The sequence below is a fragment of the Tetrahymena thermophila genome, assembly GCF_000189635.1.
Source record: "Tetrahymena thermophila SB210 genomic scaffold scf_8254645, whole genome shotgun sequence".
Lineage (NCBI taxonomy): Eukaryota > Ciliophora > Oligohymenophorea > Hymenostomatida > Tetrahymenidae > Tetrahymena > Tetrahymena thermophila.
Window position 1 is genome coordinate 563,741 of NW_002476413.1, and position 19,446 is coordinate 583,186.

Here is a 19,446-nt window from a genome sequence, read left to right on the forward strand (position 1 = left end):
AAAAAAATTTACTATTCATATTCAAGATTATATTTTATATTTATTTTACCTACAATTACAAACAAATACCCCCAAAATATTCAAATTGATTTTATAAAAATAAAAATAAGTGGTTGAAACAACCATAAAAGATATAGACACTTTTAATAAATTGTTATAATTAACTATTAAAAATAGACAAAAAAAAGATATTAAAATACTTATAAGGTCATACTTTTTATCATAAATTGTTTACAAAATAAAACAATTTATACCTCATATTATAGACATTTAAGATAATATTGAAGTTAAATAAACTAATATATTTTAAAAAAAAGGTTTTATGTTTCAAACTTTTATTGATATAAAATGTTTTTATAGCATCATATCTCATATATATCTTCCTCCCTTTGAATATTTTAAAATTATAATTAAAGTTGATATAGAAAATATAAATTCCCAGTATTCATCAGTTTAGCCTAAGTTTTCTTTTTAAATTTATTATTTATTAGTATGAAAATATATTTTTACTCTCCTTAAAGGTAAAATATTTATTGAAAAATAGAAAAATCAAACATGAATTTGAAAGGTAGCAAAAATCTCTTTATTTTTTGAGATAAAATGAATATTAAGGTATTATTTTTATTAAAAAATTAAATATTCTTATTGATTTTTCATCCTCAGTTTGTTTGTAAAATAAAATAGATGCTACAACTTCTTTTCAGAAATATCAAGAAAAATCTTTTTAATTAAGAAAATAAAAATTTTTTCAAAGATAGACTAATAAATTGATTGTTGTTATTAATCAATAATTATTTAGAATAATTAATTGCAATTATTTAGAATAATTAAATAAGAGGAATTTTTTATATTTTAGAAAATAATTTCTAAGAGAAATTCTAATTCTACTGATAAATATTAACTTATAAATTATAAATGTGGCTAGCAGACAGAATCAACACTATCTTTATGGTAAGCTTAAATTTTATTTTAATCTACCTTTGTTATTAAAAAAAATTTGTCTTTTCTATTGGTATAGTGGCTATCAATTTTTTTGTGATAAAGGCAATAAAATTAAGAAGAATTTATTTTTCAAATATTTAAAAATTAATTATTAATGGAAATTAAATATTTTCAATTAAGTTGCTCACAAAACTATAAAGGATAAGCATTAAATATTATTTTTCAGAATACTTTTTATTATAAAAATATTAATTTTTTAACTATTTTTTCATATTAAATTTATTTAAGCAATTAACCATTTTGTTTTGTTAGTTTTTTAGAATGAGGATCAGTTCTTCAGAGGTAAATTATTTATTGCCAGATTTCTAAGTCCATCCATCCCAAGAACTATGAATAAAGGGAGTAATATGACCACCATAATTGTTTTATTTATTATTATTTATTTCTCATTAACAACTTTCTCCAAGAATTTGTAGTTGTAGGAGGGTGTTATTTTTTAATAATTATAAAATCCTTTCCTATATAAATAATTACTAATCAAGCCCCTTCTTACTTTTTTCCCTCAAAAAAAGGTTTTATTACAGTGCTAATAGATAGGAGTGAGATTATTTTAGATTCCAAATTAACAAAAACTCGAATGAGACTTTTTGTTTTTCTCATATTTAACTTCTAATTTTTAGTGTCATTTATTTTCTTTTTAATTTATCTGATTTTTAATTAGAATAAATAATAAATTTTTAAAAACTAAAATCCAAGAGCTCAGAATGAAAAGAAAAGGAGGAAAAACGAATAGCACTTCAATCCAATTTAAATAAGTAAGTTTTACTCAAAAATAAAATTCATTGTTAATAAAAAAATGATGAAATTTAGGTTATCAAAAGTGAGGAAAGAGTAGTTTTTTTATTATATATTTACAAATTGTCATATTTATTAAATCAATCTTTTTTAACAATTTTTTTATAGTAAAATCCACCACCGCATCTCTTCTTAACTGTGGTGAACTCAGGTCCCTTGTCTTTATCTAGAACCATCGAAGTACTCTTTGACCCAGAGTTTTGCTTTTACTCTTCTTATTCGGAAGATGGGATTTCGTTCTCTGACTACGGTAGCTTATCAAAATTCCAAGTATCTCCAATCATGATAATCCCATCAATGATTTATAAATCTGATGACATGCACCAACATTCTACAATATCTGGTCGTTGAGAGTATGGCAAGAAAAATCTCTCCAGAAATAGCCTATAGCCTTAGTATTTTTCCTCAACAAGATCAAGTAATTACTTCAATTTTTTACTCTAGAGCAAGCTGCTTCCGATGCTGTTCACATTACTAATATCTTCTAATGTAGCTGCCTCCAATAATATCATTCCTATGTATATCATTATCATTTAGTTATTTAAATTACAAAATATGAGTTCTAAATTAATATCAATTTTCTTCTATTTTTCAGATGAGTTAGATGGAGCATTCAATCAATATCCATCCATCCATCTAATCTGCAAAAAAGAATGCTTTTAAATCCCATTTTTTTAAATTTTAATTTAATTAGTTTTACAATATTTGCAAACACGCAAATTATTAAAAAACCGGACTTTTATTAAGTTTTAATCAAGCATATTTAACAAAAGCATTCAAAAAAATTAATTTTTACCTAGCGTATAAACAGCTGCCTTCTTTTTGGAGTAGTTTTTATTCAGATGATGAGGCAATTTACTTGGATTTTTTTCAAAATCTTCTTTAAGCTCGGGAGAGAGGTATTCTGAATTCAGCCATATATTGTTATCACTCCTAGCTAAACCTCCTACTTTATAGGTGATTTCCTCGTTAGTGAATATGTTTGTAGGCTTGAGGTTGAGCAAGATAACTCCATTCTCCTCTAAGTGAGTAAGAACTTTCAGAATTTAGGCAGTAAAATCTAGTAATTCTTGTTTTTTGAAATCATTTTTACGGGCTCTGCGAGACTGCAAGGCAAAATCTAAAGTTTTTCTAGAGTATTCTCTCAAAACCAGAAGCTCCTTCTTCACATCATCAAAGTGATAGTCGTAATATTTGATAATATTTTTCATTTTGAACAATTAGCCATTTACAACTGCATTATATTCGTTAAACAAATAAAACAATTCTTCTTCACTCTCAATAAAAATCCTTTCCAGGATAACTTCTGGATTGTCAGGACTTTAATAATATTAACTCATGGCATCCTCAAAGCTTGGTTTAGCTTTTAAATCAAATTTTAATTCATTTATTTTGAATTTTAATCTACTATTCATTTAAAGTCTTAGAATTTATTTAATTTACTTGTGTTTTCTTAATTTTTTTTGAATCCAACACAAACAAAAAGCAAGCAAGCCACTAAAAGAAACTTAGAATAAATATAAAGCAAAATTTAATTAGAAGATAATTTCAAATAATTGACCAAACAAACTCTATTTGTTTATTTATTTAAATGTGTGCAATAAAACTAACAACAAATTTAATAAAAATAATCAAGTACTTTATAAGATTTAATTAGTTGATTTATTTTTAATTTAAGCATCAAGTTCTCCCTCCTTTTTTAATGAGAATAAAATATTATTTTAATAGGTAATTATTTATTTTTAATATAAATCATAAAAAAATAAGAAAAATATAAAATTTTTTAATTAATTCCAATAAGTCTCATAAGTGCTTTTAACTTATGATTTTATCTTTAATATTTCCTTCATTTTTTCACTAATTAAAACGATGAAAATTTATTTTATTTTATTTTCCAAAAATAAAAAACATTTGTTAGAATTAACATAAAAATTTGTCTAAATTTTACAAAAAACAGTAATTTCATAATAAACATCTCACTCAATCAATATCTTTTTGCAAAAACACATATTAAAATATAGGGTTAAGAGTGCAAGATGTAAATTGTGCAAAGCTTAATTAAGCAAATTACAAGTGATATATATATAGGAGAAAGTGTGTATACAGAGTAATATTTAAGAAGCCATGGTGCTAGTTTTGTACTTGCGCCCATGGACTTTTTGTGAAAAGGATTCGAATTTTTAGGTTAATTGGTTAATTGATTGAAATAATCTTTTTTGTGTATTATTATAATTTAGTAGCATTTAAATAGTTAGGAATGATGTACATCGCAAAGCATTTTAAGCAAATTTAAGTTAGATTTGAAATAGTACAATTAATTATTAAATGACAAAATTACCTATATGTCATACTAGTGCATTTGGTAGCAGCAGAATTTCAAAATAGGTAGTAATTTTGTCCAGACAATGCCCATCATCTTTTAATATATTGATTGATAATATTATAGATCAGATCATAGCAAGTTGCATATAATTTTGTAGTAAGGACTGATTATATTTGAATAATCGCAGACAGCGCAGGAGAAGAGGATGTAAATGAAGTCATTTTTAGCAATGTTATTTTTGATAAGGAGTGCTTTTTCAATGTCTTAATACTCTATTTACTTTTCCTCATTATTTTACTCTTTTTCTTTTTAATAATTCATAGGATCAAAGCATTACTGAGTAAAAAAGAAATACGAAGGATCTTTTAGAATTAGTGATAAGTCTTCATAAGAATTAAAGAGAGTTTGCAGACTCTCTATATTTGAAAGCTTATCTTAAAGATACTAATCAAATTAAAAGTAAATTTCTCCATTTTATTAACTCAACTCATCACGCAACTATGATTCAAGATGTCTCAGAAATTTTTCAAACGTTTCCCATAGTTTTCTCACTAATATCTTAGAATTTGCATTCAATATTTTGGAGATTTTATAGAAATTCAACCACATTCTTTTACTCTCCAAAGCTTGATGCTACTCAATTTTCTGAGATAAATCCAAATATTTTTCTCCGTCTGAGCTTTTTTTAACAATATATTGATTGGCATTGCTGTTATCTTGGCCGAAAACGATGAAGGCTGTTACCAAAAGCTAGAAATTTTCACTTGAAAAGGCACTCCCATAATCATTTTCTACCTCATATTCCTTCATCAGTTTCTACTTCTCTGCAATGGCAAAATTTCTCTTGAGAGGTCTACCAGATTTCTTTTTCGAAGCTTTTTTAATGTGATGATTTTTTGAAGGAGTTTAACTTTACTTCTCAGAGTCACTTACCTAAACTTCTATCTCAGATTCGAACTTATTACTATTATTTGATGACATTATATTATTATAAGGGCTTTCATAATTATTCTACTAATCCGAAATTAATGCTCGAGTTTCTTCAAATTTTACTGAGCTGTGAATGGAAGCACTATTTGAAGGCTATTCGAGATGTGAACTTTGATTAGCAAACTGTGGTTCTATCTTAATATTTGTTATTTATTAATATAAGTCCTATTTAGGATTAAGAATATGAGATTATCCTTGTTATTCTTCCTACTTTAAATTTAGAGTAGATGAATTATGACTATCTGTTCCGAAGCCTTGATAACTTAAGAAGTATGGTTACTCTCTGATATCAATATTATTCCCATAAAATTTGAGCATTTCTCTTTCATTTTATCTACTAGAAAAGATCTTTTCCATCTTTATATAAGTAATTGTTTAAGTTTAAAGTATACTTTTAAACAGAAAAATATATAACAACAAAAATTTGTCAATTAAGTTAATATTATAAAGAATATACAAGCACTTACTTACTTTTACATTAAGACTATTAATTAAATCAAAACAATTAGTAAATAAAATAATAAACTTTTTAAAATATTCATACAATCAATTATTTCTTATAGCAGCAAAGCAAGAAAAAATTAATTTCTCAGTTTTCCTTAATAGAACAAACATCAAAAAACACCACAAAAAATAAAATGTTATTACATCTTAGCAAGAAGAAAATAGTCAAGATGTTTACCTCAAGGTATAAAGTCTTTATTAAATTTCCTAAATGAGAATGTACTAAAATATAATTGTAGCAAAAGCATTAAAGATTGAAGATATAAGAATTAATTATGTCGAATTGTAAATTTTAATTATAAGTAGAATTTTTAGCTTAATTTTTAAACAGACTTCACAAATAATAAATATGAAACAATCGGCATATGATTTTTTATGTTAATTATTTAGGTTGAACATAGATTAAAATAGCTAAAAAATTACAATCAAGAAAAGATTTTTAACTTATTTTTTTTATCGAGATTGATAAAATTTTGCCCTTGCGAAACTATTTTTTTACAAATTTTCTTTTTTGTTTTTTGGCTTGAACAATCACCACACAATATCAAAAAAGAAAAAGAGTCTCAATTAATCGTAAAAGAATCAAACATTGTCTTATAACTAACTATTTTTTCTTCTATCATCTGATAATTATCAAGTTATATCTGAATAAAAATAGTGTAATTTTTTTAATAAGAAACCTTTTTTCAAATTCAACTAAAAAGGATCATTTTTATTAGTTATCCGAAAATCTTTGATCCTAAAATTCTAAAAAGAAAAAACCTCATTAATCAAAATTTAGATTTACCTCAACTCTTTACTAATTTAGTACTATTAATCTCAAAATTTTAAAACTATTTACCAATTTATTATTAAATTTAGACCCTAATACTTGCTTGTTAAGATCATGAATTAATGAGGTTATACAGTATTTGTATTCATAAGATGAAAATATAAATTGTAAATATCCTTACAATTTAATTTTTTGATTTAGCCTTTTCATTCATCATAATTTACTTTATAATTTTGAGATTTATTTTAATGTAAGAAATTTGAAGTTTCTATTATACACTTGATGAGCGGTGTTTGAATTATTTGCTATTCTATGAATGAAAGTAATATTTTTTATTTATTCTCATTTAAAGATACTATCTAATTTCAAATAGACAAACAAACAAACAAAAAAACATTACACATGTTTTTGAAAGCTTCCTTTCTTAAGAAAAATATATCTCCAAATAAATACAATAAAGGTTAAAAATAGATTTATATATTATTCTCAGAATTAATATTCTCTCAAAAAAATTATTTTTTTCATTCATATTATTAAAATTATTAAGGGAATTATCTATTTTCAAATATTAAGCAGCTAAAAAAATAGTAAAAAAAATTAAAAATACTAAGAATTACAGAAATATTTTTTTGTTATTGGTATTTGCTTCTAACCTTAACAGGTTACATTCTTACTATTGCTTTTTAGTAATGGTTATATTCTTTTTATTTTTAATTTAAACTCTACAAATATTTGAATTATACTGTAATAATCTACAAAATAAACTTTTATGAATTCAAAATAAAAATTATTTTTTTATTATGCCAAATAGATTTTATGCATAACTAATTAAAAGTTCTCAAACAAATTAGTATTTGATTTTAAAAATAATTTTTTATTTTTGAAAGTACAGAAGAAAATTTAAAGTTTCTCAAATGGAAATTATTTTTTGGTGTGAAATAAATTAATTATTTCTTTTTTTCGATTCTGTATTTTTTATTGATAAAATAGAATGAATTCTTTTATTGAGTAATAATTGAAGATTATAAATGAAATAAGAATAGTATGATATTTTTAAAGAATTAAATTTAATGTTAGGATATTTATGATTTAAGTATATGCATGTATCATTTTTTTTGAATAACACAAAATAAATTTTTTGAAAAATAAAAATTGGATTAAGTTAAAAAAGAGTTTTTTCAAATAAAAATGATGTTTTAGTGGAAATATTTATTAATGATAAATAGCATTTTAAAAAATATTAAAATGATTTATATCTATAATATAATATAATTTCTTTATTTCATTCCAATTTTTTTATTGATTCAATAGAATTAATTATTTTATTGAGCTTTTAAAATTCAAAAAAAATATTTCTTTTTCGATTCATTAATTTTAATTGATAAAATAGGATGAATTATTTTTATTGAGTAATAGTTGAAGATTATAAATGATAGTAAAATAGTATGATTTTTTTGAAAAAATTAAATTTAATCTTAGGGTATTTATTTATGTGTGATTTAAATATATGCATGCACCATTTTTGACTGATTGACTGACACAAAATAAATTTTTTTTATATGAAAAGATTTCATGATTGATTTATTTTTATGATGCCAGATTTACTCTTTTATTCGAAATAATTAATTAGTTAATCATAAGTTTTAAAAATTTGATATGAAAAAATCTGTATTCAGTTGATTAAAGCTTTTTCTTAAATAAAAATTATGTCTAAGTAAGTAAAATAATTTTTAATAAAATTTCACAAATATTAAAATGATTTATTCTATATCAATATTATAAAACTAATTTCTTTAAATCATTAAAAATTTTTGATCAATTAGAATTAATTATTTTATTGAACTTTACTAAACTTAATACAATAAAAGAATAAAAATATCTTAATATTTTTATTAAAAGTGTTGAAAATTTTGTCTTACATTAATTACAGTACGATTGATTACAAATTGAATATGTGATCTACATTAAAATTTAAATGAGAAAGAAATATTAGAATTATTTAATCTGTCTATTAATCCAATCAATTAGTCTTTTTTTCTTCGTGCTCTTTTAGTTTTAAAAGCTAATTTCTATGAATAGTATCCATGGCTATCATTATAAGTATTTTAATAATTGCAGCACACGATATTATATACTAAGCTCTATGATAAGTATATAGTAAATAGACTGTTGATTCAATTATTCCTATGAAATAGACATATCTGCTTAAATATCTATAGTCTTTTGTTCTTACGGCTTAATATAAGTGGAATGCAGGTATAAGCATCAATAGGAAAGATACTATATTACAACCTAAAGTGAGATCATCCAAAGTAGTTTGACGCATGTACCAAGAAGTATTAATTATTACTGTAAATTAGTAGACGATATAATCCCATTATTTAATTAGAATTAAATATAATAAAAGCTGGAAAAGAGCTATGCCTACATAAATAGGAAGAGTATATGTGTAATTCTTACCCATAATTCCATAAATCATCCAAACGCTAAAGTAAAGTCCTTTAAACAACAATTGTAAGCCGTTAAGCAATCTGCTGTCGTTATATTTTATTAATTTATAAAACCCATAAGCTGTTTCCAATATCTATAATGATGCATGAATATGATACATCAATTCCCAAGCTATGCTTTCTTACTCTGAATTCAGCACCGTTTCCATTTTACCTGTTTAATTGAATTATATTTTACTTCCAATTATTTAATTTTATTCCCTATCTATTTTCTTTTACTAAAGTTTCTAACTTTTCAGCCAAGCCAACTTGTATTATTTATTTATTTATTTTTGAGCTTTTACTAAATCACCTTAAGTTGATTTTAATATTAAATTTTCATTTAAATTAATAAACTAATTGTATTTTTTCTATATATCCATCCATCCATCAATTAATTGAAATAAATAATATCTTTTAAATAAATTTTATTTTTACAAAACTCTAAAAACTATTTTTTATTTTCAATTTTATTTTAATCATATTTTAAAAATATTTTTATTTTCAAATTATATTTATTGAATAAATTTAAGTCAATCAAGCATTTAAATACAAATAAGATATTTTATTTCTCATTATTTCTAATTTCATATAAAATTACAAAGCTTAATAGTATATTTTGTAATCAAATTAGCCTAAATAATTTTCTTTCTTTTAAAAATATTTTTAAGTTTTTAAAAATTTGTTTTGGCATAATTATTTAAGCTATTTCAAATTTATGTTTTTATTTAAATGCTTACCTTCCTTTTAAGTATTGATTTCAATAAAACGTAAGCTCTCTAACTAATCATTATATTTTTTCTAAATATTTTCTCAACTCTTAACAATCAGCATTTTAATTATGATTTTAGTTTGATATAAATATTATTAAATAAAAATAGTTTGTTTTAAAAGAATTTTAAAACTTTAATTTAATAAGTTATTTTAAATTTATGTTTTCAATAAAATGTTAACTTTTTAATGATTAGCTTCTATAAAATGTCCATTTCTTTTGATAATTATCTAAATTGTTATATGTTTCTTAAATATTTTCTCAACTCTTAACAATCATCAACCTAAGTTTATTTTTGTTTGATTTAAAATAAATATTTTTTTAAATTTGGTTTTTATCCAATTAATTAAATTATTTCAAATTTATTTTTTGAATAAAATTTTAACCTTTTCAGTATTGATTTTTATAAAACGTCCAGCTCTTTAATAATTTTATCTAAATTGTTATATCTTTTCTAGATATTTTCTCAACTGTTAACAATCAGCTATCTAAGTTTGTATTTAATATGATTTAAAATAATTATTTTCTCAAAATAAATAAAAAAAATAAAAATATTTTGAGAAAGAGCTTATATATGACACAACCATTTTTTTAAAAATGTTAGATTTATTTGTTTGTTAAAAATTTTGAAGAAATTAGCTTGTTTTTAACAAAAATGTATTCATTCATTTTGCATCGATTTACTATCAAAAAATTTATATCTATTTGTCAATTAATTGTTATTTATTGAATTTTAATACTTCGAAATAAATTAAAAACTTGAATTAGTTATTTATCGATCTTAAGTAAAAAAAGATAGTAAAGTTATTTTTATAAGGTCAATAAATAAATACATAATAAGAGTAACATCAAACACTTTTTAAATAGGATTTAAGCAGAACAAGGAGTATTTATTTAAGTCTGATTTACAGAAGTAGCTGTAGGATTTTATATTATGTAGACAAATAACTAAGAAATTCAAAAATAAAGCTCTTAATCTCACCAAAGTGGTATTGATGCGAATTTTAATAATAATTAATTCAATTTTTAAGATATGAAAGATAATTTTTTTGATATGGACTTTAATCATAATTAACCAGCAGCTCTCGGTTAAAATTAAAATCAGAATTAAAACACCTAGCAAATAGATTTATTAGGAGATGATGATCTTTTTTGGGGTAATAGCGGCAATAACAACAATTAATAAAATAACAATTAGCTCTAACAGTAATAATAAAATTAAAATTAGGTTCAGCCACAAGCCTTGAAAAATGAATTTTAAGACTTTGATTTTGATTTTATGGAAAAAAGCATGAATAATAGCTAATAAAAAAACAGTTTAAATGAATAAAATGCTTATCAGTCATAGCATCCACCGCTACCTCCCAAAAAGTAAAACTCTAATATGAATTCGTAAAGTAACAGCTAGAATATTTCAAGAAACAATAGTATGCATAATAGTTAGTCAAGTTAAAAAGGAAATAATCTATATAATAGCTAAAATTAAGGTAATAAATAGCCTATTAATAATTAAATTTCTTAGAGTAGCAATGCATTTCAACGTAAAGACAGTCTTGGAATATAAAAACAAAATAGTTATGAGTATCACAATTAGTTCAATAGCAACAACAACAATAACAATAATCAAGCTTAATTTGTAGGATTTGATATGAATTTTTAGAGTAATCAAGCTAATAATTCGTTTACAAACAATAATTAAATGAAAAAGAGTGGTTCAATAAGCAATTAATAAAATTAAAATAACTTTGATGGATTTGATTTTGGATTTGGAGGTTTTGGAGACATAAACCCTATGGCAAACTCTTAAACTTCTTCTTAAAATAAAGGGTAGAATAATTAAAATCAATAGCAACAGTAATAGCAATACAACTTGAATTAATTTGATTTTGGAGAGTTTAATATGAATGCTTAGGCCTAACAAAGTTAACAAGGAGGAAATAATGCAGGTGCTTAGAATTATAATGATTTTTATTTTGGTAATGACAATAATCAATAAATTAATCAAGTATAAGGTCAAAATATTGCTGAATCCTAGTTTTAATACAACAACCCTGATGCATTTAATAGCTACAACAGTTACAATAATAATAATTTAAATCATGGAAGTCTTCATAAAGATAAATCTTAAAATAAAGCTTCTTTGGATAATTCTTAAATTTAAGAAAAAGATGAGAAACCTTTGACGATTAGCTAGAAGTTAGAATTAGGAGGAAGTGAATTTAATTAGCATTAACTAAAAATTAGCTAAGAGCAACAATATAAATAATAGTATTAGAATGTTGATTTTGATGATAATTTTAACAACAACAAGTTGCAAACTTCATAACCTAACATCTAAATTCAATCTGGAAATAATTCCAAACAATTATCCCACAAATCCAGTGGAAGTAGTCAGCATTAGCAAGAATAGCAGTAAAAATAGAAATAATAATTTGATCTTGGAAGTAATTTTTTTGGGTCAGGAATAAATAATCCTATGATTTCAAGTGTTGGAAGTGAGTAGAGCAACAAGAAAAACTAATAATAAGATTGGAATTTTTAAGCCAATAAAAATAACAACGCAAATTTTTTTGACACAAACTTTGATTTTACATAAAATAATAATAACAATAGAGATGAAGCAGCTTAGCTCTCAAAAAAACATTCTTAACACAGCAATTCCAATTTCTAAGATGTTCATAACAATTAATTTAATAATAGCAATAATTTTGGATAAAATAATGATTTTGCAAACAACAACTGGTCTGGAAACAATTAAACTCAAAATAAGCAAAATTTGCTTGATGAAAATTTCAATTTTAACACAGCAAATTCTTAGAAAAATCACTAAGAAGAAGATAACAAAGTTTAATTTTGGATGCAGTAAAAAGTTCAGCAATAGATTTTTGGAAATTAGAATGAACCCAATCTAAACTCGGTAACTAAGAATAGTAGTATTGATAAATCTCACAATATGTCTACAAGTAAAAAAAATAATAACAACAAAGATGCCTTTGGATTAGATGATTTTGGAGAAATTTCTGAAGCAACTGGTGGAGAAGATTCAAAAATAGAAGCTCAAAAATATGGTTTTGATTACGACTAAAAAACAAATGAAAAAGATCAACAAATAGCTAACGATAGTAGAAGATCTGATGATTTCGATGATCTCTTGCCTTCCGAAATAGACTTAGTTAAACAAAATAAAAGGAAACTTCAAATGGAATAGAATTTAAGAGACTAACAATAAGATTATCATGAATAGTAGCAATTTTAAAATATTTAAGAAAACAAAAATCAAAATTTAGAAAACAAACAAGTGCAGGATGGTAACTAAGAATTGGCCATACATAAATAGGTCTTGAAAGCGAAATAGTAGGCGTTAGCTGAATAAATTAATTATGCCCAAATATAACATGACAATTCTAAAATTAATCATATGCCTGGAATAAGACCTTTTTCACCTCTATAACATACTTAGAGCACAAATTTAAGTAATAAAAGGAGATCAAGTATAGAAGAGTATGCTTTAAAAAAATAAATGGAAAACTAAATCAATATTTTAAAACCATTTGACTTTGAAGCTTAAAAGCAGAAAAATGATCAAAGGCGTCATTCTGAAGGTTAGGCCATTTTATCGTAATAAATTTAGAGGTTACAATAAAATTTAAACTTAGGAACAATAAATGAAGTAATTTTTCTTAACAAATAATTTGATCCTAAAGAAATATATTTTTATTTTTTTTAATTAGGAAGAACTTCAAGCTGGCGATAATCAACTTTAAAAGAAAGGCATCCCTCTCTATTAAGGAAAAGGAGATCACATACCAAACGTCAACCTAATTCTTCCAAGCATTAAAGGGTAAAAAGAATAAGTTGCTGCTTTTTAAGAGGAACAAATTGGAAATCCCTTACATTCTAAGTCATCTGTGTCTTAAGATGACGAAGATGACTACCTTGATAGTCCGGAACTCAAGTAGAAATCTCAAAAAAATCAATCTAACAATTTGCAAACTTAAAATAATGAACATACTAATCCCTCCAATCCATAGATAATTCTTGCAGAAAGTGACATAATTCCATATCCTGACGAGAATGGGCAAGACAATAATTAAAATAATGATTTTCTTGGCATTCACAAAAATTAGAATATCCTCGAAAGTGAAGTGATTAAACCCCAACATAAAAATTCACTTTCGCCGAGAAGCAATGTAAAATTTTGAATAAATAAAAGCTAAAAATAAATAAAATTAGTACATTAAAATTATAAATTAGAAAAATCTTTTATATTATTAATTAGATAGGAAATAATAGATAAATTTTACAGTCAGAGTATTTAATTGATAAACAAGTTGCTAATTAATAATTAAATACTAATTTCAAGCCTACCTTAACTGAGAGTTATGTAGAAATTGATCATACTAAAGATGACAACAGGTTTGTTAATATGTAAAATTATACAATATAGAATTTTGTGAAAAGTGAAAATGTGTTACCAAGCAGTGATGATGAAGCTTAACAAACTTAACAAAAAGTTGGGACTACGGTATCAAATAGAGAGAGTTTGGAGAAATCAGTTGAGTAGACAATTGAGGAAATTAAATTTGACATAGATGATTTCCCAATGCTTGAAAATTAACTGAATACTAAAGGCTAATTTACATCTAAAGAATAATAAAATTTAATTAAAAGATAGCTTTCAATCATTAATGAGGAGTTTGAGTAAGTAGAAGATCCTGATCAAAACATGTCTCAAGCCAACCAAGAAAAACTTTATGTAAATATATAGTTAAATAATATAAAGATTAAACTAAAAATATTATTAAACAGGAACAAAGATTAGAATAAATTAAATCTGATTAAATAGCAATCCACAATCAGCTAGCAGAAATTAAGAATTAAACTATTTTATATGAAGAGGAATTTAAAAAGAATACTAATGCCAAAGAAGATGACCTTGAAAGGATTAAAAACTAGTTAAAAGCAATGCAATAAAATTAATAAAAAATAAAGAGCTTAAAGGACAGATATAAGTAGAATCTTCAATTTATTATGCTTATTGAGTATAAAAAAGCAGCCTTATCTGTGGAAAAAATGTAAGCAGAAATATCTAAGTTGTAAGAAAATTCAAATAAATCAAGCTCACTCCAAGGCAGCTAAAAGTAGATGGGTTCCTCTTCAGAAGCAGTATCATTTTTTATATTAATTTAAAATTTAAATTTAAAATCTTGTAAAAGTAAAATTCAAGTTTGATCGAGAGTCTAAAAAAAGAAATCTAAGATTTAAAATAGCAAATGAATTCTTAATACTACCCAAAATCTTAAATATCTCGCTAAGATTCTCAGGATCAAAAAAGGAAATATTCTGAGAATGAAATTGCTATAATTGAAGATTTAAGAATATAAATGAATAAACTAAAATCCGATTTCGAAAGTAAATACAACGAGTAGTCCAGTAATCTGTCAGCAGAAAATAAAAGCACAATGATAGAATTCATGGAAAAGTTATCATAAATAGAAAAAAATATTATAGACCAAAAGGAGGAAATTCAAAGGCTAGCTTCTAGTTAAAATGATATCCAAAAGTAATTTATGAGCATAAGTCGCACGAGCAACTAATATTTCTCCCCTTTAAGCTAAGATCGTCAATTCAGTAATAACTTTATATAATAAAATTATTTTTAAAATAAATAATTATATTAAGAAAAGTTTAGATATTTTCGAAAATTTATTATTAAATGAAATTATTTTAAAATAAAATTAAATTTAACTCTTAATCAAATATCTACTTAATTTATAACAAAAAATATAATCAAAATGCTCCTAAATTATGTTTGATATAACAGTAAGAGATAAATAAAGGACTAATTTAATTTTCATTTATAAAAGCTTTAAATAAATAAATGTTGTGAATAATAAAATAGTGATTGTAGAATAATTATTTTAGATAAGTAAATAATTATTCAATTTAGATTAATAAGGCTAAATAGTAAAATTATTAGAAATTTAATTTTTTTATATCAATCGATAATGATATTTTTAAAACGCAATATTGAGGTTCAATTTTTCGAGAATTTTGATACTATTAAAAAGAATGAGAAAAAAATTAAAATAAATATAGAAAATTAATATTTCAAAAATATATTATATAAGTTTGATTCATCGAAAAACCAATTTTTTAGAACACTTCAAGTAAATAGGGATGAACTAAGGTTTTGCAACAGCAATCATATTTAAAAATAGGAAAATAATCAAGAAATAAATTAACGATGTCTTTGGAAATATATTATTTAGCTCAAAATATATTTTTAAATTATTGAATTTTATTATTTTAATTTGGTTATTATTATATAATAAATGAAATAGGATAAATATTTAAGATAAGTAAATAAAGATTGATAGTAGAGTTTGTTTTTCCATATTTAATTTTATTATATCGATAGACCGATAACGATATTTGATAAATTTTTTGAAAAAATCAATATTACTAATTATGAATGAGAAAAAAATAAAAATAAATATTATAAAAATCTATTTATTATCTAAGTTCGATATATCGAAAACCAATTTTTTAGAACAACTCTAATAAATAGAAGTTAACAAAGCAAAGATATTTAAAAATAGGAAAATAATTAAGAAATGAATTTGGAAATATATTATTTGGTTCAAGATATGCTTTTTTAATTATAAAATTTTATAAATATAATTTGATTATTGATTGTATAATAAATGAAATAGAATAAATATTTCATAGGGATGATTGATTACCTTTCCTTTATTTTTAGCATAATAAATATATATTTTTATAGAAATAAATGCTTAAAAACAATTTTATAAACAAATTAGACTAAAATAACGAAGATAGAAAGTATGGTCAAGAAACTCATTATTAAGAAAATCCATAAATAAGCCTAATAAAAAATGATAGCTAGAGTGAGCAAGGAGAAGCTGAATTATTCCCTAGGAACGAATTTATAGATAAAACTGAATAGGAACAATCTTAGAATTTTAAGTAAAACCCTATATTTGACGAGAACGAATATAAATCAGTAAGAGGAAGATATAATAATCAGGAAGATGGAGTCAATTTTTTGACCCCTTCTAAATCTTCTCCTGGCATGATGGAGTATTCTCCTATTATTTCTTAAGACTAATAAATAAATCATCATGATTATCGCTCCACTGTAGGTCCAAGATAATAATTTTATTCTCAGTAATAATATTAAACAAATGAAAATACTGCTAAATATTTTTACTAAGGAGACAAAAATAATTAACTGAATTATAGCACAAATAATAGAGAATAAAATCAATACAATCCTGACTAAGTTAACCCATAATAAATTAATTAAGATGAAAATCAAATGAATAACTCTATGCTTAAAAACTTATATGAAAGGACAGCTTCTCATACTTTACTTTATGAATAGAACTAACATTTAAAAAGTATTTATTAAGATCCTTATGTGCTCATGAAAGCTTTTGAAGCTTAAAAGGTATCTTAATTATAATTTTCAAAAGTATAGACTCCTTACGATGTCTATGGGTCTTTCCAAAATAATAGGATATAACAAAGACTGAGGGATTCTGTTTACAGTGGTACGTCTTAAATTTTCAATGAAGCTATAAACTTCTCTATAAACTCGTATAAAGTTAACTATGTTGCTTCTAATTACAACATGGGAGTAAAAAATATAGAAAAATCTTAATTTACAAATTAAATGCTTTCAGAACATGATAGGTAAATAAATATTTTCATTTTTTATACGAGAAACAAAGAAATTAATTATTTGATTTTTTATTTCAAGCTTACAAATTTTATTAAAACAGAACTCTTTTTTCAATTAAATAAATAAATCTATTTATGCTTAAAATTTCAGCCAGACTTTACAATTTTATTTTCACGGTATGACCCTTTTCAAACTTTTGATAAGATAAAATAACGGAAAAATATAAAAGAAAGAAAGTATTTTTTAGATTTTTAAAAGATGCTTTCATGAAATTAAAAAATAAAAATGGAAATAAATTAAAAAATATTGATTAAATATTTTAAATTGATAAACAAATTAAATAATAAAAAAATAACCAATAAAATATTCAAATTAGTCTAAATTCTAATTATCTTATTGAAGAAAAAAATAGTAAATTGCGTTTAAATTTTGATGGCCAAAATAAACCTAAATTTTAAATTTATATGAATCCAATTAGATCATTTTCTTTTAAAAAAAATATCAATTTAGATTATTCTTTTCGCATATATTTTTATTGGAGTTAGCAAAATATTTGTTGATTATTCTAAAATTAATAAAATTAAGAGGTCAAATGAATTATTTTTCTGATTAAAATATTTTGAAATAAATTAGATAATAAAAATATAATTTATTAACAAGCAACATTAAATATTATCAATTAATTAATATCGTTTTTTAATTAAAAAGATATTATGATCCTTTGATCGAACTCGCATAAAAGTAACTAGGAAAGGAATACTTCCCAAATAATGAATGGTTTGAGAAAAATATTAAATAGTTTGTCAATAGAGTAAATATAGAGAAAAGAGTGCTCAAAGATTCAATTGTAAACTAGAATTGTGTTATCCTTGAAACATTTGATTTGCAAGTTTCTGCTAAATATTCTATTGTTAAAACAACAAATAGCTCTGGTAAACCAGATCCTCGCTACCCATCTTAGATTCTGAAAATCTAGCTCACCTATACGAATAAACTAGGAATGAACATAAATAATCTTTTAATAGTTTTAGCATCTGCGAAAGGTAGATTTATTTTCTTAAAATAAAAATAAATACTCTAATAATTTGTATTTTACTGATTAATTAATTAATTTAAATCTTAAAAAAGGCTATGAAACAGTTTTAGCAGACCCTCCTAAAATCATCCAAAATTAATTAAAAGCTTACGAAACAATATACTAAGACGTCTATCTTCCTAATTACAGACCTAATTCCTAAATGTTGATTTCTTAGTTTTCTTATAGGTAATTATTATCAAAATGGATTATTAAATGCTTTAAGCTTAACTTTATTTAACTGACGTACTTTATTAATTTATTTTTTTTTTAATGTATTATAAAAGCACGGGTTTTAAACAATCTAGGGTGAGCGCTTTAATACCAAGCACTCCAAACAAATTCATGGATTTTATTTTTATCAACAAAGAATAATTTAACCAAATGTGGGCTGAAAGTAAAGATACCATGATCTATTGTTCACCAGTTTACTTGAATACCCACATAATCCAATCATGTGAAGATTTCAAAACAATTTATCCTCTTTTAATAGAAATTGTAGAAGCCTTCGAATAATATAAATAGTCTTGGAGAGAATTTGGAGGTTCATTTACCATACTAAATGACCCTTACCCGAATACTACTTATCTTCTTAAAATTTGTTTCTCATAAGATTAAAGAGTTTACTTCTAATTTAGTAGTGTTGGGCAAGACCAAGTCTAATCTTTCAACATTAAAAAAGTACTCTAAAGCATACTTGATTTATTTTACTTCTTATATTGTGAGTGAGTGAGTGAATGAGTGATGAAATCACTGATTTTATAAAATTTAAAACATTTTTCTTCATACTTGTATCTAAATTTATATGTAAATAATTTTATTTTCTAAATCAACTAAACTAAAAAAGTAAACTCTATTTTTTCACTGTTAAATGAATAAAAAATAAATAAAACAGTTCTAATTATTATTAAGAATTTCATGTTTGTTTTTTTAATATTTTGTAAAAATGTAAATTTGTGGTTTGAAAGTAAATAATGTTTTTCATAAGAAAAAGAGTAAAATTAGTTTGAAATGTA

General features: G+C 23.2%; 5 protein-coding genes across 5 annotated transcripts; 3 read left to right on the forward strand and 2 right to left on the reverse strand. All coding sequences in view use genetic code 6, as the record gives it.

Annotated features, from left to right (window-relative positions):
• Positions 1 to 915: 915 nt before the first annotated feature.
• Positions 916 to 1,583, forward strand: TTHERM_00128410 (transmembrane protein, putative; the record flags this gene model as incomplete). The annotated part of the gene is made up of 2 exons (XM_001016322.1): positions 916 to 951; positions 1,263 to 1,583. The coding sequence occupies 2 exons, from the start codon at positions 916 to 918 to the stop codon at positions 1,581 to 1,583; spliced, it is 357 nt and encodes a 118-aa protein (XP_001016322.1).
• Positions 1,584 to 1,877: 294 nt separating this feature from the next.
• TTHERM_00128400 (kinase domain protein) lies at positions 1,878 to 3,212 on the reverse strand (the record flags this gene model as incomplete). Its single annotated transcript, XM_001016321.3, has 2 exons — positions 1,878 to 2,311; positions 2,594 to 3,212. The coding sequence occupies 2 exons, from the start codon at positions 3,210 to 3,212 to the stop codon at positions 1,878 to 1,880; spliced, it is 1,053 nt and encodes a 350-aa protein (XP_001016321.1).
• Positions 3,213 to 5,094: 1,882 nt separating this feature from the next.
• TTHERM_000128379 (hypothetical protein) lies at positions 5,095 to 5,397 on the forward strand (the record flags this gene model as incomplete). The annotated part of the gene is made up of 1 exon (XM_012797696.1): positions 5,095 to 5,397. One exon carries the CDS (start codon positions 5,095 to 5,097, stop codon positions 5,395 to 5,397), a length of 303 nt encoding a protein of 100 aa, XP_012653150.1.
• A 3,009-nt stretch (positions 5,398 to 8,406) lies between these two features.
• TTHERM_00128380 (sugar efflux transporter for intercellular exchange protein) lies at positions 8,407 to 9,045 on the reverse strand (the record flags this gene model as incomplete). Its single annotated transcript, XM_001016319.1, has 1 exon — positions 8,407 to 9,045. The coding sequence occupies one exon, from the start codon at positions 9,043 to 9,045 to the stop codon at positions 8,407 to 8,409; it is 639 nt and encodes a 212-aa protein (XP_001016319.1).
• Positions 9,046 to 10,581: 1,536 nt separating this feature from the next.
• TTHERM_00128370 (hypothetical protein) lies at positions 10,582 to 19,159 on the forward strand (the record flags this gene model as incomplete). Its single annotated transcript, XM_001016318.2, has 9 exons — positions 10,582 to 13,317; positions 13,379 to 13,837; positions 13,927 to 14,403; positions 14,457 to 14,813; positions 14,864 to 15,278; positions 16,472 to 17,366; positions 18,064 to 18,398; positions 18,484 to 18,619; positions 18,718 to 19,159. 9 exons carry the CDS (start codon positions 10,582 to 10,584, stop codon positions 19,157 to 19,159), a joined length of 6,252 nt encoding a protein of 2,083 aa, XP_001016318.2.
• Between the last annotated feature and the right edge of the window lie 287 nt (positions 19,160 to 19,446).